At 38.8% G+C, this 26,437-nt stretch overlaps 1 protein-coding gene across 4 annotated transcripts in view; it reads right to left on the bottom strand.

Annotated features, from left to right (window-relative positions):
* Positions 1-26,437, bottom strand: part of RGPD4 (RANBP2 like and GRIP domain containing 4) — a 34,485-nt gene that overhangs the window by 802 nt on the left and 7,246 nt on the right. For 2 of the 4 annotated variants that reach the window (XM_069004906.1, XM_069004928.1), the window contains exons 7-29: positions 25,945-26,137; positions 25,166-25,256; positions 23,657-23,866; positions 22,949-23,127; positions 22,693-22,868; positions 22,230-22,353; positions 21,731-21,892; positions 21,271-21,408; positions 21,042-21,188; positions 20,429-20,611; positions 20,263-20,346; positions 19,629-19,764; positions 19,359-19,456; positions 14,277-18,822; positions 13,279-13,356; positions 8,165-8,332; positions 6,732-6,824; positions 5,699-5,895; positions 5,076-5,304; positions 4,496-4,594; positions 4,163-4,305; positions 2,412-2,685; positions 1,955-2,289 (exon numbers count right to left, since the gene is read on the bottom strand). In XM_069004906.1, the coding sequence (XP_068861007.1) occupies positions 1,955-2,289; positions 2,412-2,685; positions 4,163-4,305; positions 4,496-4,594; positions 5,076-5,304; positions 5,699-5,895; positions 6,732-6,824; positions 8,165-8,332; positions 13,279-13,356; positions 14,277-18,822; positions 19,359-19,456; positions 19,629-19,764; positions 20,263-20,346; positions 20,429-20,611; positions 21,042-21,188; positions 21,271-21,408; positions 21,731-21,892; positions 22,230-22,353; positions 22,693-22,868; positions 22,949-23,127; positions 23,657-23,866; positions 25,166-25,256; positions 25,945-26,137 (8,083 nt within the window). The remainder of the gene's footprint in view (positions 1-1,954; positions 2,290-2,411; positions 2,686-4,162; positions 4,306-4,495; positions 4,595-5,075; positions 5,305-5,698; positions 5,896-6,731; positions 6,825-8,164; positions 8,333-13,278; positions 13,357-14,276; positions 18,823-19,358; positions 19,457-19,628; positions 19,765-20,262; positions 20,347-20,428; positions 20,612-21,041; positions 21,189-21,270; positions 21,409-21,730; positions 21,893-22,229; positions 22,354-22,692; positions 22,869-22,948; positions 23,128-23,656; positions 23,867-25,165; positions 25,257-25,944; positions 26,138-26,437) is intronic. The other 2 variants (XM_069004913.1, XM_069004921.1) reach the window with 2 other exon arrangements.

The following is a 26,437-nucleotide window of genomic DNA, read 5'->3' on the forward strand; positions in this document are numbered from 1 at the left end:
ACACAGCATTTTATCCTCCTGGCCCTGGAAGCTGCCTGGACCTGCATTATCTCATTGAAGGCCTGTCCTTGCTTAGTCCCCACAGATACAGAATTAATCACCTGAAAAAGGTTAACATAGCAGTGACCAGTAATTCCATACAGCTTTTGCCACATTACTGGTTGAGTAGCATGGTGTGTTTTTTATCTTTCTGGAAGGCAGCAAATTTCTGGTTCCTGATAATTTGAGTATACACATAAAGGTGACTGTAAATTGTATCTGAAAGACAGCCTTAGTTCTCATTGAAGAGCTTCTCAGTGTACTTGAAGAAAGTTCAGGGAAAGCAGAGAAAACTTAAAATATACTCATTTAAACGTGACAAACTTTGTCAAGGCACACATAGTGCAGTTAACTGCTTTAAAGAAAGTCTGCTCCTTATAGAATGCAGAATACCCTGAAATAAGCTTACACTCTAAAGTTTATCAGAAAGTTTTAACAAATGAGCCATGAAGTGCATACTTCAGACATACAGAGATAGCTAATCAAAAGACATGCTAATATTTTATTCTGGTGACAAGTCATTCATATATTATCACAGAATGGTTTACAGTAGAAAGGATGACCTTGAAGATCATCTAGTTCCAACTCCCCTGCCATGGGCAGGGACACCTAGAACTAGGACCAGGTGGCTCAGAGCTCCATCCAGCCTGGCCTAGAACACTGAGAAGGATAGGGCATCTACAGTTTCTCTGCGCAATTTGTTCCAGTGTTTTACCACCCTCACAGCAAACAACTTTCTCCTAACATCTAGTCTAAACCTACTCTCTTTTACTTAGAAGCCATTCCCCCTCTGTCCTGTCACTACATGCTCTTGTAAAAGGCTTCTTGCCATCTTTCTTGCAGGCTCCCTTCAGGATCTGGAATGACACCATTGTATCACCTCTAAGCTTTCTCTTTTCCAGGCTGAACAAACTCAATTCTCTTAGTCTCTCCTCGTAAGGACCAGTGCTCCAACCTTCTTAAAAGTCTTGGCCCTCCTCTGGACTTGCTCCCATGGGCTGATGTCCTTCCTATTACTTTTGTAATTATTTTCCTATATTACTGTATACATCTGGGCTTATAGAAGGTCATCTACATCCCTCATCTTCAGGGATGGAGTGACATGCAGATCATTAGCACAGCATGTACTGAAGTTGGTTCATTTTGCCTGTTACAAGTTACTAAAACTCAATGAACTATTGATGAGACTTTTAAGAAAGGAAAGGTCTGTCTGAGATATGATCTAAGCCTTCAGCACTTATGAAGAACTTGCCAGTGCTACCAAATGCACACAGAGGTTTTAAATCAACACTGTCTAACCTAGGGTTACAGAGGTACTGCAGGTTGATACTCTCAGCACAAAACTTGATGTTTTAGGCAACAGGCCACTGCATGGTAGTTGGGATCTAGAAGCCTTGTTTTAGATTGAAACCTAATGTCTACACTACCTGGAATATCACTTTTAAAGTGCACATTATCTGAAATAAAAACTGTACTTTAAAGTCTAAGAGAAGTCTGGAAAGTAAGTGTTCTTAATAGGTGAGCATACAGAAGTTCTTCTCTGGAGAGGGAGAAGAATGAATGGTAGTTTTGGGAAAGCCTACCTTCCTTGGTGTTCCTGTTCAGCAATAGGCCCCTTGTCTATTGTAAGAGGACTCCACTCTCCCTCCATTTTTTCTTCCACACTGACATAATAGTACTAGGAAAGCATAAGGCCACTGGCAAACACAGGTGAAAAGCATCCATCTTAGGGTAACATGTGCTGCTTGCACCATTTCTCATTTCCTTGTAGAGAAACAACAGATGAGACTATCCTGCACAGTGGATCCATGCTGCCAACAAGAATGTGCTATTCTGTGTAAATCCTTTTTTGAAGGACCACTGTTAGTCAAGATGCATCTCATCTCTCAGTGAAGCGTCTTCCTTTTATGCTTACCTGACATACGAAGTCTGTGACTATTCTGTGAAAGCGGGAGTTCTTGAATCCAAATCCTTTCTCTCCTGTGCACAGGGCTCTGAAATTTTCAGCAGTTCGAGGGACAATATTTGCGAACAGCTCCATGGTTATATGTCCTAAAGGTTCATCATCAGCAGAAACTTCAAAATACACAACAGGGTTGGTGTCCTTTGACAATCCTGCTGCCAGAGACAAGTGCCCCTTCTGCAGTTCTGACAAGCTAAGCTGGCATTCTTCAAACATCCTCTTGAAAGAATTGGCCATTTCTTGGCTTTTAAATCTGACTGCAAATTGCTCTACTTTTACTTCACCATCTGAAAATAAATCCAAGAAGAAGGTTTATTTAGTTTCATCTTGTAATAATCTCCAGGAAAAATCAGAACCACAGAAACTACAGACTACATAGAAAAAACAAAGACCACCTGAAAAAACTCACCAGCATAATCTGTGGCTGTCCAAATGAAAGCATTGTTTGATGTATCAGAGGGCACTAAGTTCATTTCTTTGGTGATAACATGGTTTGCACAGACTTTAAGAACTTGGTCTCTTCTCATTAGGACTCTATAGTATTTCTTCTGTGTATGGAAGAGGATCTTGATCTCTCCAACACCACGTTCCTTCCACTGAGTAACATCCCTGTCCCATCTGTAAAGTTTTGCCCTCTCCTTGAAGAGAATTTCTTCATCTTCTTCTCCAGATTTTACTTCCACCTAAAAAAACCAGCACAGTAGACATCTGTAATTTCCTAGAGAGATATTAAAGTTATTACACATACTTATGAAGATTCTGACATATTACAGTGGAAAAGTATTCAGTGTGTTCATTTCTCCAACATTCCATTCATCACACCAAAATAGGAAAAACATTTTCAGAATTTAAAAGCCCAACAAATCCCACTATTTGAAATCAATTACAGCACAGAAATACTCCTTCACCATACTACATGTAGTTCTGGTGAGTGTTTGTCAGTTTTGCTTTGGGAGTGGTTTGGTTGGTTGGGTTTTGGTGGGATTTTCTTTTTGAGTGGGTTGGTTTTTTTTTTTCTTTTAACAAAACCCCAAGACTTTATCAAGTGCTCAAGTTTCCCAAGTTTCATGTTTGTTGAATGATGTGCACACAGAAGTGAAGACAAAGTAATGTAATCATTTCAGGAGTTACCTTCAGCACTTGGTTAAAGAATATGATACTTGCATTTGAACAGAATAAACCCCAAGTATACAAAACTGAGGCCTGACAGTTGTATCTCCACCTCACTTTATGTATGCATTTACTGGCCTCTGATCTCCTTTAGTTAACACCTCTCCAAAGATATTGAACACTTGAGAGCTGGAGAAATACGTGACAAAAAACTTTGTGAAATTGAAAAAGGGAAGCAGGGAAGAAAAACATCACAGCAGTCATAATAGGACACACATTAACAGGACACACATTTTGAAGAAGGAAGTTGAAGGCATGTTACAAAATAGATCAGCCTAGGTGTTCAAATTAAAGGACACCACATACTGTTCCCTTTGTGCTCTATTTGCCTTGCTTAATAATTTTACTAATCTACATGAATAGATTAGTAAAATAATAAAGACATGAATAACTGTGTGACATCTCACTCAGTAAGTTGTAAGGCTACCTTCAAAGTTGAAGGTTCTCCTACTTCATGAAAAATAATTTATTTTCAAACTAACAAAGTTAGTTCCCTTAGTCTTCCGGTGATGTTAATTGTACATCTTTTTCTTTAGTGATTCTAGAAATCTCTTGCCTAGCTTAGAGTAAAAATTCTTAGCTGGCATGGCTTTCACAGAACTGAATCTACAAGTCACTGATACAAAGCCATAGCTGAGTTGCACAGGCACTAGCAGTTATCCCGTTACCCTTCCCGATTTTCAGCTGTGCTATATAAATGCTTTAGGTTTTACAAACTGTGTGTACAAATTTGCATCCTGACCAATTCTCAGTCAAGTCATAAAGAAATCAGTGTTGAAGATTTTAACTGAAGCACGAGCCAACTCCCCAGGGCTATGCTGTACTAGGATTTAAAACAAGACATGTTTCAACACAGTCAATTTTAAGACATGCAGAACAAGGCACGACAACACAGAAAGCAAAGTTAGTTAAGCAAAACATATTTTATATTTGCTGTATTAGCAGACACGCTTATCTTAACGTTGTTTTATATTCCAGAAGTCATCTTACCTCTGGTAAGGACACAATTGGCTCAAAATGGATATCATCACTGTGTACTACCTCATCATCACTACCACCTTCATCTTCATCTGCTTTACGGGTGGTATCTCCAAACACAGTTGCTCCTGTATTTGCCCATTTGAAGTTTTTATCTACAATTAAGAGAGTTAAAGTTTAAACTTTGTGTAGTTTTTTTCCTTCCTGACAAAAACTCACAAAAAATTGTTGTTTCTACTGATCAGCAGAAATTTGTAATCATATGATACAACTTTTGCACAAAAGTTGTATTGTATGAAGCAGAAGTCCAGCTGAGGTCTGCCTCAAGAGACTATCTGAACTCACCTTTTGAGCCAAAAGCAAAGTCTTCAGAACTTTTGGATGCCAGATCTGCAAATGACAGGCCTGCAGTATTGCCAAAACCAAATGAGATGATTCTGTTTTCTATCAAATAAAAAGAGGAAAGTCAAAGATTTTTCTCTACCTTCTTAAAGAAAATGCATTTCTGTAGTCACAAGAATAAACTGAAGAACTGTCTACTGCATTTTTTCCCTTCCAAGAAATTTAAAGTTTGAAAGACACTTGTCATAATGACCATCTATTACGGTTTTAAAAAAGGTCCCAAGACTGTGTGAGTTTTAGCATACTACTTCTACACAGGTCCACAGAGTCAGTATTCATGTGGTATTTAACAGTAAACTAATGAAAGTACCTCATATGTAAATTACACAATAGACTCTAGCATTGTTTTGCCATGAATTTGAACTTAACAAATTTCATATATACACATTTTTACCAGACTGGTACCTGTGTTTCTAATTCAGTACTGGTACTACTTCTCCCCAAGACAGCAAGTATAGATAAAATGATCTACAGAAAAGCATAGTTTCCTACAAAAAAAACTCAGAGTATACCCCAACCTTACCTTGTGTTGACTCTGAACCATCTGAATCATTCTTTCTAGTTGACAAATCTACGGGTTTGTCTTCAGCTCGTGATACAGTCTGTGATACTTGCACAGTTTCTGTGGTGGAATGTGGTTCTTCACTGCTAGTATCTGACTGGACAAGTACTGTCACCTTATCTTTTGATGGAGCAGGTATTTCTTCCTTACTGCTACAAACTAAGTCACTTGAGCTTGCAAATTCATTCTCCTGCAATTAATAAAAAAAGTAATGTAATAGACAAATAAGTTACAAGACCTTAGGACCCAAACCTCCTCTCTAAGAGACTAAGAGCAGTCCTTATAGAAAAATAAAGAACACCAAGAAAAGTTGTTGTAAGCTTTCTAAAGTTTTTCATTACAGTTAACACATAAGGATGTTAACTTGACAGGAGACTGAAGTAGCCTGTTTTCAAAAAAATACTATTATTTCCTGAAATCAAATCTCCTGTTCCAGTGTTGGTGGAGACTTGAGGCACAGCTACAAAAAAACCTCAATTTTTCCCCACTGGATGTTTTAGTTCCAAAACTGTACTGTCTCACACATATATGAAGTAATTGTACAAGTTTAATAACAAGAAGTTCAGTAAAGATTTAGATCTTACTTTCATTTCTTGATTTTTAGCTTCTGACTTTAAGTCTTCCAGACTGTCACCTTCAATATCAGTGCTGACACCACAAACAGATGTAGAAGGAACCTGCAGAGCTTTTGTTTCAGCTTTCTCCTCAGGAGCTGGTTTCTTTTCCCAAGTAGCAGCACATTCTCTTTCATTGTTGGATTCACCTTTTCCTGCAAGGCCTACTGTAAAGAATTAATGGAAAATAACTGTGAAGGCAGCTAAATACTGAAATAATTTTTGGCCCCTAAATTATAAATTAACCTCATAATAGATCAACTTGAAGACAGACTCCAAGAGTTTCACAGACAGCATTACTCTTTAAATAGTGGAAGTGAAGACTAGCTGTCCTAACTTGGGGTGACTAGAATTGAAAATACAACATCCATGGTTTTTACTGCTATCAGGGAATTTCCATGCAATGATGAAGAGTTTCATTGTGGAGCTGCCACTATTACTAAGTTCCTTCAATATCTCCTCATATTTCAGATGGCTCAATCCTTCTAGCCCATATCCTCAAAAAACCCCCGAACTTTACTTCTAGAAGTACCTACCCAGACTTCAAGTTATGCAACACTGAAGTCTGAGGCACAGTCATACACACATAAGCAAGTCATCTGCACCTCTAATTTTAGTACAGAGACCAAATAGCTTTTTTTTAAGATTGACCAACCTTAACTCACAAGCCAGCAAGTATTCAAAGATACAGACAACTTTCTCATGAGCAGTATCACACTAAGCTGAATTTTGCATATTCAGAGGGAGCTCAAGATAGGAAGAGACTTCAATGTTCTTGTTTAGAGATCACCTGGAATGCACATTTCCCTTTCAGGTACCCCTTTACTGCTAACAGTTTAACACACTGAGCTTATTTGAGATGCAGCTTTTCTGCACCCAGCCATCTGTGCTTCTAAAAACCGTCCCAGGAAACATAAAATTAAGCTCTGCCCACGTGACCTTCAGATTGAGAGTTCATGTTTTAGCACATGAAGCACGAGAATTAAAATTTCTTAAGACATACCTTTTACAGGACCTTGCCCTTTCTTCTTCTCTTCTGAATCACTGGGATAGAGTCTTCCATTAAGTTTCTTAACGGCTGTTTCATAGTCTTCATCTTAAATACAGGAAACAAGAGTAAGTTCTCAGGCACACTCTAGGTCAGAAAAGTCTGCTAAGCTCTTCCAACTCACAAGGCTAGCAAGCATACACAGTTTTTGCTTATGTTTTAAGAGTTACACAAGTCAACAAGTAAGCTTTCACTTCTAGTTTTGCTTACATGTGCTCCAGTGTGCTGATAACACTTTTTCTCAGCCCAGATTGCTAGAGATACATGGCGCAGGTTTTGACTGATTTTACTAAGAGTACCACTAAACAGATTTGGGAAAGAAGACTGAAGATTTTTTTACATAAAAACTTGCAAGCTCAGGTATTTGTGGGAGGGGGCTTGTCTTCTCCCAGTTTCTGTTGAATACAATGTTTGAGAACTTCCATTTAAAGTATTTGCTGCTGAATAAATCAATAAACCATTTTAATTACATGCAAAAAGGTTTGACATAAAGTAAGTTTAGTTATAGTACTAGCAATTTGCTTTAAAAAAAAAGTAACGCATTAGTATAGCATTCAGGGAACCTGAGACTGTTTTTAATAAAGACTGCCTTGTATTTGTAACAAAATACTTAAAGTAAGTCACTTGCTCAAGTACCTGATTATTAGTCTTGCCTAACCAACTGCCTTGGAAATGATGTCAACACCCATAATACACCAGACAAATATCCTTAGTCACCCCTGGGCCTCCACTGTACTATTCTGTTTTGCAGACTTGACCGTAAGTCTTTGGCCATAAGAACATCGACAGCATTACTTCCCATTAGCCCAAACAAAAATATTTGAGTGCTAACTGAGTATCTCAAGTTGGAAGGGACCCATAAGCATCACCAGCTGCAGCTCCCTGCTCCTCGCAGGAGTACCTAAAACCAAGCCATATGACTAAGTGCATCACCCAGATGTTGCTTGACCTCTGACAGGCTTGTTGCTCTAACTACTGTCTTGGGGAGCCTGTTCTAATGTGAACCCTCACAGTGAAGAAGCTTTTCCTAATCTGAACTTCCCCTGACAGCTTCATTCCATTTCCTTGTGTCCTACAGTAGAGCAGCAGAGAGAGGAGATCAGCACTGCCTCCTCTGCTGATGCCCTTGAGGAAGTTGTGGACTGTGACGAGGTCACGCCTCAGCCTTGTCCTCTCCCAGCTGAACAAACCAAGTGACCTCAGCCAATACTCCCAAGTCTGGCACTCAAGGCCATTCACTCTGGTCACCCTCCAACAGTCTGATGTTCTTCTTACACAGAAGAACCCAAAACTGCACACAGTGCTCAAACTGGGGCTGCATCAGTGTAGTGTATTACACCCTTTCCCCACAAAAAGGCAGTACAAATATAAACTTTGGCATTCCTTACCATCATCCTCATCACTCACATATCCAGGCTTATTCTTGTAACAGAAGAATGTTGAAGGGAGCTTGAGGAAGTCAGCAAGAGCTCTCTGTTCAGGGGTAGGTGTTAACTCGTAAACTATTACGACCTCATCAGACAGAACATCATCCTCTGACATGGTGGTCTTCTCAGCTTTTTTACAGAAATTGAACAAACCATTAAAAGTGAATAATTTCAGAACAGGAAATAACATTAACCCCACATTGTTACAGAACTGAATTAATTCTGAGGGCCCACATATTTTCTCTTGATACACAGGAAAAAAATCAAACTTACAGGATGCTAGGACAGAACAGCAAAACTTACATGCTGTTCTACTGCTTTTGGAATTCAAATATTAAAACAAAACATGGCTGCATCTTTGTATTATTGAAAGGATTGTTTAATTAAGTCTTCATGTCAAATAAGAGACAACTAAAGAGAAGAGGGACAGAGGTATCAAACAGAGTTAAACAGGCAAGCTTCAGGCCTGAAAAAAAGTGAGGTTGTGTACAAAAACCTGTCCAAGCAACTGAACAGAACTCATTTCAGATTACTTATGGGATAGCTGAGCTTTTTATTAGCTAATGTCAATTTACCATTATAGCTCTTGCTGAAACTTTTATTGTTACAAAAGTACAGTAATTCCACTATCAAACGAAAAATATTGCTTTCAGCATATTTAACTAGCTTTTGCAGCAAGGAAATATCACCATCCATTTTATTATTTAGCTTTCTGTCTTCTCTCTTTCAACATTAACTTGTTCATTCCACCAGTACTAGAAGAGTGCATCATCAGTGCAAAGGTTAAAGCTGAAGATAAAGCCTAGAGCAAACTACAGATAAACACATGGCTGTAAGAACAGACAGCTTTGGAAACAAATATTTGAGTTTATTATGAGAGAATGGAAACAAAGAGGGAGGATGTAGCAATTTAAACATCAGGCGTGGTTTGGCTGGGGCTCTGCTTGTTTAGATTTGTTTTGAGAAGGGGAGTTTGGGAATAAAGGTCTAAGAAACAAATCTGTGAACTATTATTAATAATTACCCCATAAGCACATCAATAGCCACAATAGCTGTTTCTAAGAACAAAATGATTGCTTTAGTACCGCAGCCTATTATCTGTTCTCCAGATTTAAGTTAGTTAGAAGAATCTGAGGGTGATCACAAAAGCTCGTTGTACTTTTCATTAAAAAAAAATAGTTTGTAAATCTGTGGCACAGCGTAGTCAGAGGAAATCTAAATCTGCAGCTAGAAAACAAACTAGTACCCAGTTCCTGAAAAACACTGATTTTTCTGATTACAGAATTTAACTCATCATTGCAAGAGGAGACAAGGACATAACAGGCATGTTTACAGACATGTCCTTTGATCCTCTGACACAAACGACACACTAAAATAAGTCTGTTTTTTAAAAGTAGTTTTCTCACAAGTATCTTACAGATTAAGAGCAGTATAAAGTAAAAGCAAAATCCCAAGCACTGATTCAAACTTACGTATTTTTATAAAGTATTACCCCTGCAGTCTTTGCCCCACCTTTGATTACAAGTAGATCATTTCAGGCATTTATACACCAGAGCTACAAAGTAACTCGCACTCATCACCAGCACACTCCTGTAGACTAATTGTTCTTGCTCAGATTTTTAGATCTCAGTAACTTCTGAGCCTGTAGAAAGCAGATGTAGGATATAATTCTCAACAGCAAATTTCTAAGTTCATATCATGACTGCAGGCTACAGATGTTTTCATACATCTTCTCAGAATCTTATCCAAAAAACTCACTCACCCTAGCTGATGTAAGGATTAGAACTACATCTAGTACTGTGTTATGAAGATATGCAGATATCCTGCATATTACCATGTGTTTTATTCTTTCAGATTAGTTAAACGAGTGTCTTAATTGGACTAAGTAAGTTTGCACCAACTTCACCAGAGGTTTAAATGTGGAGCATTTAGTGCTACAGCAAAAAAATCAGCTTTCCTTAGGACTAGAAAATTTTCAAAAATGTATCTTTGAATATAACAAAACACTTCTTCCAAGTCAGTCAGGTAGATGGTAAAAGCATGTGCTTTCTTTAATTTGAGCAATAGAAATCTAGCTAGAAGCTGTGGCAACAAATACACTGTCCCAGTGTTTTACCACATTCATTGCTCATCAGGCTTGACAGTATTTAAAAAGAGTTATCATGCAGTCTCTTCTCTTTCAGTTCCCTTTGGGCAAAATAGCTGAATAAGAGAAATACATTTAAGGTCACTTCAGATTAGTCAACAGGTAAAGTTCTCCATGAAACTGATCTGTCAAACACTAGAATAATATCCTAGTGTTCCAAACGTCTACTCAAAATGATAAAAGACTTCAACAACAAAGACTACCGTTGCAAAGACCTTAAATATATCTTCACAGGCAGCCACGAAATAAAGAGCCATGCATACATACAATGTATTCTGAAAAGACTGCTGGTTTTAGGATAATAGAACTCTCTACTCTGGGTGAAAAAATCCACACAAAACATTGTTAGCATATGGAAGAAACAACATTCAAGACAATATAATGCACAACAGTTCTTTTCAATACTGTACTGTATTTTCACTTTTGTTTGAACTGACATTAAGACTAGGTAGGCCTAAATCTCTCTAGCTAGTCACAATACTGATATTTCCTCTCATGCATTGATCAATGAATGACCAATATCTTCTGAATAAAAGAGGAAAGCACCAGTTTAAACCCTAAAGCATGTAAGAGCTACAGTAGCCTGCAACTGACATGACTCAAACTTGTACAGCACTGGTGTGGTTTAAGTCCAGCTGGCAATTAAGCATCACAGAGATGCTGGCTCACACCCTATAACCTGGTGGAATGGGGGGGGGAAGAATCAAATGTAAGATTTGTAGGTTGAGATAAGAACAGTTTAGTAATTGAAACAGAAGTGAAATATAATAATAGTAAATAACGATAATAAAAGGAAAATAAAACTCAAGGAAAAACAAGTGATACACAATACAACTGCTGACTGTTGGGGTCTCCTCCCCTGCCATGTAGCCCTGGGAGAGGGGCCCTGGAGGGGAGACACGGGGTTTCCCTGCCCCTGGTCAGCCTCGTTCCCCATTGGTTGTTTTGTGCTCCCCTGCACGGGCAAGGACCCTCGGGTCCCATGACTGTAACAGTTCCTCAGCAGAGCCCCGGCCATGCAGCTGGGGAAATAAACATCTCTGAAACATCTAGCAAGTAATCCGTCCATATATATTTCTTTTCCACGGGACTCCTGGTTTGGTGCATTGTGTTACAGAATCCCTGCTGTAACAGCTGACCACCTGCTGACCAAAGTCAGACTCCATTCCTGCACCCCTACTGGCCCCTCTTCCAGGTAACTCACCCAGTTTATAAATTGGGCATGATGTTCTGTGGTGTGGAATATCCCTTTGGCCACTTTGAGTCATCTGTCCCAGCAAAGCTCCCTCCCAGCATTTATTTGTGTACCTCCTCAATGGCACAGCATGAGAGAAGACAGAGTCCTTGACTTCGGGTAAGCACTGCTTAGCAGCAACCAAAACATCAGTGTGCAATCAGCATTATTCTCACACTGAATCCAAAACCCAGCATTGTACCAGCTACTGAGAAAAAATTAACTTTATCCCAGCCAAAACTAGAACAAGAACTTATACAAAGTTTATGACCAGACCTGAGAAAAATGTAAATGCATGGAGGTGCAGAACTACAAGGTTAAATTTCTTCTGAATGTTGTTCTCAGAAACCATCCCCCAAAAGAGGTTCCCCATGAGTAAGCCTCACATTATATTTGTATAGGGTAGGCTTGACAACCTAATTTAGAAAGGACTTCTCAAAATCTCTTACTATTAAGTCAGAGCTCAAAGACCAAGAACTTACTGAACTGAACACAATTATCAACTGTAAATAAATCACTAAATATATAATCACAACCTAATTATCAGAAAAGTAGAAGTGAAGAACAGTCTTAAGTACCAGAAACACTTACTTTGTTTCTTTAAATATATCCTCCCTGCCATATGCCCCCAATATAAAAATCACAACCAGTTTGAGGTAGGAAAAGTTCTTGCATGTGTGCATTGGCACAGAATGTTTAATCACTTCACATTACAGACATCTTATTATGAAAATAGAACTGAATTGTTAATAAACTCCATCCACAGGGACACTTGGAAAACACAGAGCAAGTGACTTTAGGTTATGGATACAGGAATTCAGTGTTCAAATAAGAACAGCTTCTTGAATGACATTTTGACATTTTAAAACAATGTAAGACTCTAAATTGGAAGACTGTCTTACGCAGACTAAAAGTTTGTTATGTAAAATTAAAATTCTTTTAAAACCATGTAAGTTGAGCATGCTTACAGCAAGCACACTTGCAAGCAGCACGGGTAGTAACATATAATCAAACTATAAGCTGTAACAGTTTTGTTTACAGGGTCTGAATGTAAACAAATTGGTTACAAACTGGCAGAAGTTTTCTAACCAGCTATGGTGGGCTTCAGATTATACATGAAGTATAAAGTCATAAGCGGCAGCTAAGGAGGTGGCTCTCACTTCTGCGCACTCTTTCTTTTTAGAAGCGCAGCAGTTAATACTGATAATCAGGAAACTGAAGCAAACATTTCCACAGAGGCTAAATACATTCTAGCTCTTTACCAGGTAAGCTGCCTCAAGATCTTCAGGCACATTTCACTGACATGGAGTTAACCATGTCAGGCACTACAAGACATATTTTTTGAAAATACCGATGTAATATCTCTAGAAAAAATGAATTTAAGAGATCCAGTGTGCATGCTTAGTAAAACCGTGATGGAAGAAGTGCAGGGCACATATCCTCAAAAAATAAGGCAAACAGAAGCCAAAAGCTTAAACAGGGCCATCCATTGTGCTGACTCATGTAAACATACTAAAGGCTAGAGACATTCTTTACAGGACAAATACAGTAGTCAGACACGCAATTTCAAGTACTCTCCTTCAGCATGCATGTTAATTATAAAGGACTACTGAGCCAACTGCTTTGACACAGCTGGGTTATTGTCCATGCCTGCTAGAGTGATTTTATCACACATTCAGTGCAGTATGTAAATACCTTTACTATCAGGTTGCAAGGAGGATGTGCTTGTCCAAAAGGCCATGGGATTAGATTTAAAAAGGCTAAAATTAAATCCTAAAAAATAAATTGTTGGTATATAAATGTTTACCTGGAATTTTAAAAGGATAAAACAGACTTACATATGTTTGGCAAGTATTCCATAGTCATATTTCACAGCAGGAAATTTAATCTGTTAATTCTACACAAGTTTACCCAACCCATGTGAATGGACTGCAGCTATCACCTTCTGCCACATTACTTTATTACACTTTAGCTAATAAACAGACAGGATGTGTTCATAATTCTGAGACACCCCATCCTTCTCACAAAGAGACTCCAGCACATTATAGTGGTCCAGTCACAGCCACAGCTTCTGCCTGTGCATCTTTGAGACTATGACAGAAACAATACAACAGAGTATGCAGTCACAATCTCTTCACAAGCTAAGGAAAGAGGCTGACATCTGGTGTTAAGCTACACAACCAAAATTGCAGAGGCCGGTATTTAACACTTGAAACAAAGGTATAGACTAGTTCCACAATACCCATCTACTCAGTCATAAGGATAACACAAATTTTAGCTGAAGCATACATCTGCTGTTCTCACACTTTGCCACTCAGAGCATAGGCTCGGATACATACAACATCAACTACGTATTTAAGGCCCAAAAGCAAATCCACAGATTCTTTGAGCACTTAAATCCAAGATTCAGATTTAAATCCAAGATTCAGATGCAGCACTTCAGAGTTTAAGTTTTCTATCTGAAATACCTGCTCTCAGTAAAATTTTCATCCTACATCATACATTTTTATTTGAAAATAATGATGACTTAAAATTCTCTCCTTTAGTTGAAACTCTGGAAAACATGTGGATACCTGCATCAAAACTGAAAGAAACTGCCTATTCTCAAGAGAGTAACGAGTAATGAACAGCACAGAACTGATTGCTTAATAAGTTGCATACTTGAATAAATTACCAGTTCAACTGACACTCACCTTTTTCCAGAATTCTAAATGAGAAGTTAGATGGCTCATCTTGTGTTGAAGCAGGCAAGTTGTCTACCTTGCTGTCTACAGGCTTCTGAGTAGCAGTTGAGATTTTTGGTGCTTCCGAGATTTCCAGTTCTTTCTGTGCTGTGTTCTGAGATGCTGGAATATGGCCTTCACTCTTTCTTGGGGGATTAAAACTGAAGCCAAAGAGAGAACCAGTGGCTGAAGTATTTCCAAATGTAAATGTCTTTGACTTTTCATTACTGAAAATGCTCTTGACAGATTCAGATCCAAATACAAATTTTGGAGGAGAAACCACTGTTTTTGTTGGTGTTTCAGAAGTACTTGACACCTCTGCAGCCTCTACAGTTGCATCAGAAGTATCATCACCATGGCTGACATCAGTTCTTTCTCTGGTTGTTTCTTCTAGCACAGCTACAGCATTTTTACCACATGGAGATTCCTTTGGTGTATTGGCACGAGAAGAAAGAGGTGTTATCAGTGTCTCTCTCTCTTGGGCATGCTTTGCTTCATCAAAAATTTGCTTAAATGAGTCTGCAACATCTTGCAGCTTGAATCGCACAGCCAGAAGTTCTACTTTTCTTTCCCCATCTGCGAAGTCACATGCAGTCCATACCCATGCTCTATCAGATCCTTTCATTTGTTGCATGTTCATATCTGGTGTTATCCTATGATTGGCACAGAGTTTTAGTACCTGGTCCCTTCTCATTACTATACGCACTTGTTTGTTGTCATAGTTCTGCAATATTTTGATATCGCCAATCCCTCTCTCTTTCCACTGATTTGCATCTTTGTCGTATCTGTAGAGCTTGGCTCTATGACTGAAGACAACTTGCTCATTTTCCTCACCACTAGTCACTTCCACGAGATCAGGCAGAGGTACCACAGGTTCAAAGTACTGTCCATCTCTTTCCTCTTCTTGAGTAACATCAGAATCTTCATCTGTGCCTACTGATGTTCTACTCTGATTCTGTTTGGCAGGAGATTTGGATGGGCTCAAGGCAGATTTAAAGCTGAAACTAAAACCGGTGGTAGACTCTCCAAATCTAAACAGATTTTTCCTTACAGGGCTACTGGCAAGAGGTGATGCATACACAGAACTACTTACACTATCATCCAATGCCTCTTCACGCAAGTCATAGTTATCCCACTCTAGAGTAGGGCCTGTACTTTCAGCATGTGGCTTTATAACCAAATCAGAAGTACTGCTGGCACAAACAGGGTTTACATTTTCCTCTTCTGACAATTTAGTTTTGTCATCTGTCAGAAAAGTTTTGAGATCTTTTAAGTCACACTTCATTTCTTCTGCTCTCTGTATGAGCTGAGCTGTCCTACCTGTATCAACAAGTTTATGGGGTGTCTGCAGAGGTATATCTAGTAGTAGCCTCTGACATTCTTCAAACTTTTGTTTGAACTCCTCAGCCTGCTCTGGTGTCTTGAATTTTGCTGCCAGATGTTCCAACTTTGCATCACCATCAGAGAAGTCATTAGCCATCCACATCCATGCTTTGTCTGAGCCAGACAGCTGTTTCAAGTTCATTGTTGTCGTTATCCAGTGATTTGCACACACCTTCAGCACCTGCTCACGCCGCATCAATATCCTTACTTTGCCATTAACCTCATTTTTAAGAATCTTCAGACTGCCCACCCCACGTTCTTTCCACTGGCTTGTTTCTGGATCAAACCTGAACAGCTTTACTCTCTGGGAGTATAACACTTTCTCATCTTCTTCTCCTGTAAATGGTTCTACTTTTTCAGGCATCTGAACTATAGGTTCAAAATGGATATCATCGCTGTCCTCCGTCTTATACACATCATCATCCTTCTCACCAAGGTCAGCAGATGTGTTTGCTTTGTGATCTGTTTTAGAATTTTGTGAAGAAAACAGCTTTTCACCTGCACCTGAAAAGCCTTTGAAGTTAGGGTCCTTTTTGCCAAATTGAATGCCTTCCCTAGGAGTACTTTTTGCAAGCTCAGCAAAAGTAGAAGTGCTGCTATTTTGCCCAAAAACAAAGTCACTTTTCTCCTTGGCTACTGTTTCTTGAAATTGGAATCCAGTTCCACTATCTGAAGGCAACTCCTTTTTGTCTTTTTCATCAATGCTTTTTAAGAAACCAGTTGTATGCTCTTTGGATGGTTCATCTTTCTTAGTAGTATTTTTAGTAGACTCCTGTATCCCAAACTTAAATCCACCTTCAGGCATTTGCATTGAAAAGCTAAATCCTTCCTTTGCAGACTTAGCTTCAGTATCAGAAGAAATCTGAAATGTAAATGGTGGTGTCTTGCCTTGCTCAAGACCAAACTTAAAGCCTGTTCCCAACTGTCCTCCAGCAAGTTCAGGTAATTTACTTTTCAAGCCAAAAGCAGGAGTTGACAAAGCATCACCAGCTGGCTTACCAGATGGATTTGGTTCTTGGCAGGCTACACAGGCTAGCGAAGAACCTTCATTCCTCACAAAACAAGTACTACAATCCCACTGACCTTCCTTTTTAGTAAAAAGCCCTTCAAATCCATTTTTAGGTGGCTTACTTCTATCAGCAACAGAACCAAACCCTGGAGCAGCAGGTCCCTGAACAGCTGGTATGGATGTATTTGGTTGATTTTGAGGTTTTGGCCTCTGACAGGAACAGGAGTTCACATCTTTTGCTTGGCATACAGAGCAGTCCCACTGACCTTCTTTTTTAGAAAAAGCAGCACTCAAGTCATTTTGAATAGCCTTTGGAGCAATCGCTTGGCAAAATTTAGAGGAATTTTGTTGACCAGATACCACTGTATTAGTTTTGTTTGGATTCTGGCAGCTGATACACTTGGAGGCAGTAGGTTCATTTCTTCCTGAACAGACACTGCAGTCCCACTGACCTTCCTTTTTAGCAAAAGCAGAGCCAAACTTGTCCTGCAGTGTGTTGTTACCACTCGCTTTGAAACTTGTGGAGCCAGTTAATGGGGTGCCATGTGTTTCCCACATACCTGGATTTGGACTTTGACATGATACACAATTCTTTGCAGCTGCTTCATTTGGAACTGAACATTCTTTACACTCCCATTGATCCTTCTTCAAGAGATGCTGCCCAAACCCACCAGAAGAACAGGCTTGCTGAGCATCCTTTCCAAATGAAATAGTAGTGCTAGATGCAGTGGATGTAGCTGTAAGGCTGCCTTTGCTGTCAGGTTCACTGCTTGCTCCATCTTTTGAAAACTGAAAGCCCAAGTTCATGGTCCCAGAAATGGTTCTGCTAGGCTCCCTGGTGTCCTGATTTGCTGCTTCTTTTGCAGTCGCAGTGTTCTGAGCCACAGATGTGTCAGCATTTGATCCCAAGGATTTTAAAATATTCTGTGCCTCCTCAAACTTTTTTTTGAAGAGCATTGCCTCTTCAGGTGTTTTAAATCTAATTGCAAGCTGTTCTGGTTTTGGCAATTCATCTGCATAGTCTAATGCATGCCATACAAATGACTTATCTGATGCAGCATTTGGAGTTAATTTCATATCAGTATTTATGTAGTGATTTGCACAGATTTTCAGAACTTGGTCCCGTCTCATTAAGAGACGAAATTTGCCAGATACTTTATGTTTCAGTATTTTCACATTTCCAATACCCCTTTCTTTCCATTCTTTAGATTCTGCATCAAAACGGAAGAGCTTGGCTCTGTTGCAGAAGAATTCTTCTTCATCTTCCTCACCTGTCTTTACTTCAATCTTATCAGGAAGTGGCACCACAGGATCAAAATGAGGACCATCATCATCCTCATCTCCACCATGGGTGCTTCCTCCCTCTGTTTCATGACTTCTATTGGCCAAATCTGAATTTGAAGCCATAAATACAGGTTTACTTGGTTCTTGAACACTAAATGTATCATTCTTCTCAAAACCCATGTTTTTATGTGCATTTTGGCCTGTGTTTTCTCGAAGAGAGATGCCTGGAATATGTTTACTGCTAAAATTGAAGATATTTCTTGAACTACTTGTGGGATCGTTAACTGGCTTTTGTTCAGTGTATCTATCATCCTGTAAAGGTTTATCAGATGTCAGAAGATCCAAGAGGCTTTCTCTACTATTAAAAGGTGCACCAAGAGGCTGTGGTGCAACTTGAGGGGGAGAAGAAAAAGTAAAGTCTCCATCATTAGACTTGAAGTTAGGTTTAAATTTAAAAGTTGTCGGCTGACTTGGCTGTGCTGATGTTGGCAGAGGCGTTTTTGATCCTTCTGCTGTTCCCGGCTGTCCAAATTTAGGCATTGCTTTTGGTTCCGCAGGCTTTAAAGTGGGCGGCGTGACTGAACGGTTTGTGAAATACCCCGGTTTAGGCAGTGTTGGATTGGTGCTTGCCTGTGGGACACTGTAGTTGTAATAGTCATCACCCGTACGAGGGGAGATGAGGCTAGTACCAGGAGAATCAAAACGCAGAGGTGGGCCATACATTTCTTGGGAAAACATACAACCAGAAGTGTTTTGCAGAGGTGGTGTATGCATTGGTGGTGGTTGATAGGAATATATATGTGGCTGAGCTGTAAGTCGGTTCATGCCATAGACAGGAGGCTAAAGAAAAAGCAGAAAACAAGTGCTCTGCTTATTAAGGTAACAAAGACAACAAAATCTTACTGTGCTGAAGCCCATGTTAACATGTACTCTTAAACAAAAGGCATGCTGTCAAGTTTAAACCTAAACTAGTTTTACCTTCGTTTGAACTGATTAGTTAAAAAACTTGAAGGGCATTTGAGAACAAGCATTGAAAAAGGGGCACAATATGAGTGAGTTTCTTTTTAATGAAAAAAAGCTTTGCAAGCTCAATTTTCTTTTGCCACACAATTAAGGGGGGGAATAGTAAAGTGCTATCATACATACACTGTAGGAGAAATGTACACACATATAAGATTTTTCTGGCTTTTCCTCCCAAACTCCATATCCTAAAAGTTAAGCAGGGAGACAAACTATAATTTTATCCCTAGCAGTCTAAGTTCACCAAATTCTACATAAGGAACTGCAATTACATCCAGCTATGTACAGAATCAAAACCAGTCAGTCATTTTCAGGAGATCACTGGAAGCAACTTAAGGAAATAAACTTTTTCTCACCTTTGTTGGTGTTACATTGGTTGCAGCAGTTCCCAGAAGATACTGAGAGTTATAGGCAGGTGACTGGCTGTAGAATACAGATGGGCCAGTGGTAGCAACTAAAAAGGAACACCAGGAAAACAGTTAACACTTAACTTTTCTTGTTGTTTTCTACAGACTCCTCCCAGCAATCAGTTTTTAACTGTGAATCACTAAGGCATTTTAGCATTACTTTCAAAAGTCATATTTGATTCAGCTAACCATTTAGATAAAAATTCCACAGCAACTTGCCTGTTAATGGAGCTTCATGAAGATTTTGTGCTCTCTGATAACTGTCTGGCATTGTATCTGTTCCATAGTTTTCAGCAGGCCACCGATGAGATGCATTTGTGTTGGAATTATTAAGTTTCATTTCTTGCATTTCATTCTGTCAAGACACGATGCCAAACAAGAGTGTATCTATTGCACAGATATTTGTCGAAGAAAATACAAGGCATGATACCTACCCTTTTGCCATTCAAAAGCATGTTCAATTGGGGGGAGGCAGAATTAAAAGAAAAACAAACCAAGAAGTATCTGCCAGATCATGCAAGGCATGCCCATGGAGTACAAAGTACTCATTGTATTCTAAAGCCAGAATAAGCCAGTACAAAAGCCAGAACCAAGTGGATGAGTACCAAGCTGATAAGAGCAGAATTCCTTCTACATACAGAAAGAGTCCCTTAGATGTGTTGCCTCAGCACTCCTGTCCAAGTCCCAAAGAGGAGCTTTTAAGCAGAAAGATTTACTCTAGCACTCATCTTGGGCAGCTTTTTACAGAAAACAATTCTAGGAATTGTAAGTTAGCCCCTGCTGTTATCACTAGATCCTTACCATAACTAAAAGGCCAATAGTTCTTTACTGAATATGGTGACAGAATTTTTACCTTTAAAGCTTCCACTTGCTGACAAATCATTTGAAGTATAGATTTATGGTCTTCAGCCCACTGAGGGGGAGTTTTCGGAGAAAACTAGGAAAAGAAAAGTTAATTGATTCATTTGAATTTTTCTTACAAGTAACAATTGCCTGAAATAATAACTGGCTAAACATACCTTGTAGGTTTTAGTTGGTGAAAGAGAGAATTTGGTTGGTGACGGAGTGGAATGTTTCATTGCTGAATCTACAGTTCGTGACAGACCATTTCTGAAGGCAAGGCTTTCCTCTTCACCATTCTCACCAAGTTCCTGGATCACTGTATCTAACACTTCCCTCACAGTTTCAATAGACACTGGCAACTAGAAAGTTGTTTCAAATATGAGTCATGACTGCAATTCTCTCTCAGAACAAGAGAAACTACATTCAGAATTCTGGCTGAGCAATTCACAAGTCTTTCATTACATAAATACTGGGGTCTTTTTCAGCAAAGCTCTAAACCTGTTAAGATTCACATAAGAAAACAATTCACACAAACAATTACATTTTTTCAAACTATCAAACTAAAAGACAGTGGCAAAAGCTCTGTGTTTACATTGGAGCTTACACCCACAGCGCAACCAGGATACCACATGATCTGGTAGGTTACAGAAGTGACCCAGAATTTAACTTGCCTTAATACAAAGCCTGGTCTAAAAAAACCTAACCTGAATGCAAAGGATTTCATTTTTCAAACAGTAACCTAAGCTACTGTGTGCCTTGGAACAAGTTTTTAAAGCAAGAATTACTTACTTTCTCAGTTAATGACATATCTGAGGAGCTTTCTGCAATAATTTTCATTAGATAATACTTGGCTTTAAGAAGGTAGGTTTTGTGCTCCTCATGCTCTTCTGGCAGCATAACATCATTTTCAATCTCTTCCGCTTTTCTTTGGAAAATCTAAAGAACAGGATGCAGAGTGAATAGCATCAGACAGAAGGAAACTGAATAAAGAGAAGCATTTCTGGGTAAAGCAACTTACCACAGCAAGATTCCAGTATGAAACCACATTCTCAATAGCTTCAAATGCTAATAAAGCATCATCAATTTTGCCATCAACTGCATCCAACATAGCAAATGCTATCTGTGCCTCTTCTTCATATGCTGCAACCTGAAAGACCTACAAACAAAATGAAGGAAAACTTGGGACTTAAAAATGGAATGACATAACCTTTTTTCCTATAATACAGGGAGAATTCTTTTTCAAGGAAGTTGGTACTGAAGGTGCTCAGTGCCTTCAAATCATAAACACCGTTTTAAAGGTAAGACCAAAGTTGTAAGGAGAGAATTTTCTCCCTTTATAAAACACAATTACCAAATCTCATCTTTAAGAGCTTCATAGTAATAACAATATGGAATACTACAATGTAGACAAAAATCCCCCAACTATGTACGATTCTGACATAGACCCTCTCTTCAGCCTTGGCTCAATCAATCTGTACCTGAATGTCTACACTATGGAAGTGTTTGAAGAGAGGATCAGTAGGTTCAGAAATACTCCTCTTCTTTTTGATAGTTTCCAGCATAGGCAGAACTTTCTTCCAGTAGTAGACACTTCGTCCAATATATTCCTTCTGGTCATAGAAGGAGTTCAGGTTAATTCCCTGGTGAAGGAAAGGGAATAGTTGCATATTATTTCAGCAAATTCAAGTCAAAATCCTATTCCTACATATCCTTCTCCTATTTTCTTTAAGAGTTCCAAAGTCTTCCTCTGACACTAAGAGTAGCTATGTAAAGTAACATATACGTAGAAAATAACACTATAGTTTAAGACAAGAATACTTTATAGAGTGACTAGAGCAACAAATTCGCCTGATAAAATAATCAGCTGTTCTTAATAACACACATTCATCCAATCCCCCATCCCGAGTCTGTTCACAATTTAGAAAATAAGAGAAAAACACTTTGGCTTCCACATATTTAAAAATAATCTCAGCTTACTGTTTTCTGCAAGCTTTTTGCCCAGTGTATGATTAAGGCAGGTTGAAGGCCATGCTTCTCCAGTGTTCGCAGAGTACTTATGCCATGCTGTACAATAAGCCTCAGTTTTGCTGCTGTTCCTGGTCTGAATATCAGAAGAAACATTCCTTGATTAATATTTTCTGGCTTTCATCTGTTTACAAACCATTTCTTTGATGAATACAACCTGCAACTTAAGTCCTAACTTGCCTCTAGGTTAGAAATGCATTGTTAGAAATGAAAATTCTGTTTTTAGAAATCTTTCAAACGTATCAAGTCCTTACTACAACAAAGCTTCAAAACAAAGCTGCAAAAAACTAAAACAAAGCTGAAAAATATGTCCAAAACATTAATTTTACAAGAATCTATTGGAACCAATCCAAGCTACTGCAGCAGATGCTCCCTTAAGGCTTGATCAAACATTTACAAACTGAAAAAGCCTTACATTGATTTTCTCTGAAGAAGAGTACGAACAGCATCCCACCAGGATCTCTGCTTTTCAGTATAGAATTGCTTGCATATTGGCAATGGCAAGAATTGAGGCTGATGCGCACTATAGTGAGAATTAAACTTCTCTTGCAGTTGTAAGTTGCTAGTGAATACCACCCCAAGTAGGAATACCTGTTTGTAAAAAATAAAGTTATTAATTAACAAAAAACTTAATTTGTATAGTACATTAAAGAACTTGAAAGTTCACTTACTTCAAGGTCTAACAGGCAAATAGATTCAGGAGCATCTGTCTCAAGTCTTGATGTTTCTTGGGGCAAGTGAAAAAGCTGTTTTAACCACTTGCGCATGGGAGGCAAGACTGACATAGAGTTCCACTGCAAGCCAAGCCACACGAGGTGCTGGAGACTGCCATTGTGCAATCGAACTGCACCTATGCAAGAAACAAGGTTGGATGCAAATGTCAGCTTCCTGCAAGTCCTCAATACTACTATCTGATCAAAGCTGGGTTTCACATTTCTCTCTGTCAGAGCAGCCAAAGATACTTTACAGACCAATGAGCACCAAGATTCCAGTTTTACTTATGAAGGGTTACAAACTTCAGTCAGAATAGCCAAACATACCAAGCTCATCTAAGTGCTCAAAGCCATCAACCGCTTAAGCTTCTGAGGGGATGACTCTCATCATTTCCATTCTCACTTTATTCAGTCCAATAGGCAACTAATTTTAGCAAAATTTTATTCTCCTAAAGTCCTTAAGGAATTATTGAAGAAGAACTTCTTTACATTGCAATGAAGTATAAGTCTTTCCTATGACATTAAGCCAACTTTGGACAGCTATTCCAGGTATTTGTCTTTTTGCTGCAGTACAAATATTTGTGTACCGGTACCTCTTCCACAAGTATTTGCAGAAGACGTTTAGGTACACAACTGTGCTGAGCTTCAGAAAGTAACACCTCTTACCAATATCGTATTTATGAAGTTCCCCTTGCACTGGTACTTGTGTACTGACATTTCCAATATCATCTGTGCCAATAAAAGACCTCTCCCTAGAAGCTCCACTCTCAAACAGGCTACCAAACAATGCAAATGAACCGCTCTTGTTTGCAAATGATTCCACAATCTCTTTAAAGAAGTCTTGCTTGCCATGACTTAAGTTCAGCAGCATATGACCTAGAAAACAAAAATATCACTTCACATAAATAAAGAAGTGAACACAAGGAAAGTAGTACCTGCTATGCTGGACTGCTCTTTACTATCGAAGGCTGGATGGGAATCAGGATTTCCCCTTAAGAAACCTACAGACTGTTCAGATATGTTCTCCCTGTAATTAGGTCAGTGTTTCAGCACATAGGCTTTCCAAGCTTTTAGTGACAACAATCCCAAGGCATTTGTAAATCCAGTTCTTTAGGAAAACAAAGCCCTCTTACCATGACTATTCTAAGAGCATTGCAAGTGACCTTAAAATAAATAGCTGTAATATAAGCAGAGGTCTGTATTAATGAAATCCATTCTGAAGTAAATGAACCTGATGTCTAGGGGTTCATCTGTTTTCATCTAGGCCCTCTAAGAATTTTGTAGACTTAAACACTGTCTATACTTGGCAGCAAAAAGAACAAAGCTGATGAACAAGTGAAAGGATGAAAAGATCAGGGAAACAAACTAATATTTTCTTTCCCTCTTTGGGCTAACAGTACCTGCAAAATAGCATCAGCAGGCAGAAGCTATTTCCAGTACATTTGGATGCTTTAGGTTTTAACTTTTATATTTTTCAAATCCTGCACTGCCTAGTGTGTAACTCTGAAGTTCCTTGTAGCCTGTTAACTCCTGCGCCCTCATGCCAGGCAGACATAACAAAGCCTCTCCAGGCCTGCTCTCCAAGGACACTCAGACTGTCCTAAGCCCAAAAAGTATAAACCAAAAGCCTCTAAAGTGGGGGGCAAGTTTGGGGAAATTACATAATTAACTGAAGCTTTAACTGGAGAATTAAGCCTGATATGCAAATGAACCAAACTTATAAAAGTGGGAAGAACTTGTGACCTGCTGTCCATCTTGGGGTCCATTTTGGCAGTATCCTCTGGACTCCCCAGGGTGTACCTTTGAAGGCACTTCAAATAAATACCTAGCTTTATTCCCTTATTCTTGTCTAGTCTCCGTTTTTAGGTGGCCACTTCAGGCATCAATTTAATAGATGATAAACCTTACCATGCTGGAAAGTCAAAAAGGAGGAAAAAACCCAACTACTATTGAAACAAAGAGAACACGCTCTACCAGCATGCTTAAGACAAGAAAAATAACTTTAGGTGTCAGAACCAAACCACTGTTCTATTTACATATGTAGTCAGAATCTATAAAGTTTTACTATATATTGGACTGATAACATTACAAGATACACAAATGTGTTCTTTAACAAATCTTAGCCTTTACAGTAAATCTGCAGCACTAAAATGGAACTATGCAGCTATTTATTACCAGACTGGCTTTTTCGATCACAGGCCAACATTTCTAGCATATCTTGTCCAGTTTGATCCCCCTTTATGAGCTTTGACTTTGGTTTAGGAACCTGGTGAAGTAAGGAGAAAATTGTTACAGGTTTTTCACAGTAAGAGCAGAACATTTAAATCAATCTCAGAAATTAGGAAAGCTTCTTTTTAGCATTAGGAAGCTATAGGAAAACAGGCATTATTCATTCTGAAGGTACACATATTGGGTTGTGGTTCTGTGTGGGATGGGCAAAGAGAGCAGAGAACCCACCTAAAATTCAGAGATGTGCAACTATAGCTATTAAAAATAACATTAAGTGTACACAAGAGCGAGTAATACCTGCAATGCAAGCAATGGTATAAAAAGGATAGTCAAGGCAAAGAACTTTGATTTTTTAAATTCCATTGTCTATCCAACAAGTATATTAGAACTATTCAATTCCTCTCCCTCCTTCCTTACAGGAATAACACTCAACATGTGTATTTGTTGTATTATGAAAAAGGAAATATACTGCAGGAAATAAATACAATAATACTTAATCAGGTTACTCTGGCAAGGGGAAGAGTTGAAGGTATACTTTTACCTTATTCAAGTCATTTGAAACTTTTAAACAATTGTGAAAGAGAAGGGTTTGGTGAGTGAGAACAGATTTCTCCTTTAGATACAAAAACACTAGTTATCTCAGGAATACAGGAATTCAACACATGTACAGCAAGAACATTTCGAGAAAAGCATCAACTAAAGGCTTAGACCAAAAGATCATTTACCTGGAAACTCAGGAGATAACACAATGCTGCTAGTTCACACACAGCTCTCCACTGTGCCTCGTTGTCTTGTGCCATTTTCAGCAGCAAAGCTCCAGCATGCATGTACAGCTGTCCTTTCATTTCCACATAGGTACGAGACAACTCGTCAGCCACACTCACATATGGCTTCACTGACTGAAGCGCACGATCAAAACTAAAATGCAGAGAAGACTCATTCTAAACAAAGTCCTGGTAAAAGCTATAGCAGGTGATTTTGGTTCATGCTATTTAACTGCGTATTAAGTAACTATGGTAAGCACTGTTTCTATTGCTCAAACTCAAGTTACTAGAAAGTACAATCACCTCAAACTCCCAAAGCTCTCAGTTTATTGAAGTAAATATTACTGTAAGATACTTAGTCTTTTTCATCACATTTTTTCACAGCTACTTTCAAAACTATTGTCCTGAACCACATTGATAAACCTGTTCACTACTGCAGATTTAGAGACATACA

The sequence above is a fragment of the Aphelocoma coerulescens genome, chromosome 1 (genome assembly GCF_041296385.1).
Source record: "Aphelocoma coerulescens isolate FSJ_1873_10779 chromosome 1, UR_Acoe_1.0, whole genome shotgun sequence".
In the NCBI taxonomy this organism is placed as follows: Eukaryota; Metazoa; Chordata; class Aves; order Passeriformes; family Corvidae; genus Aphelocoma; species Aphelocoma coerulescens.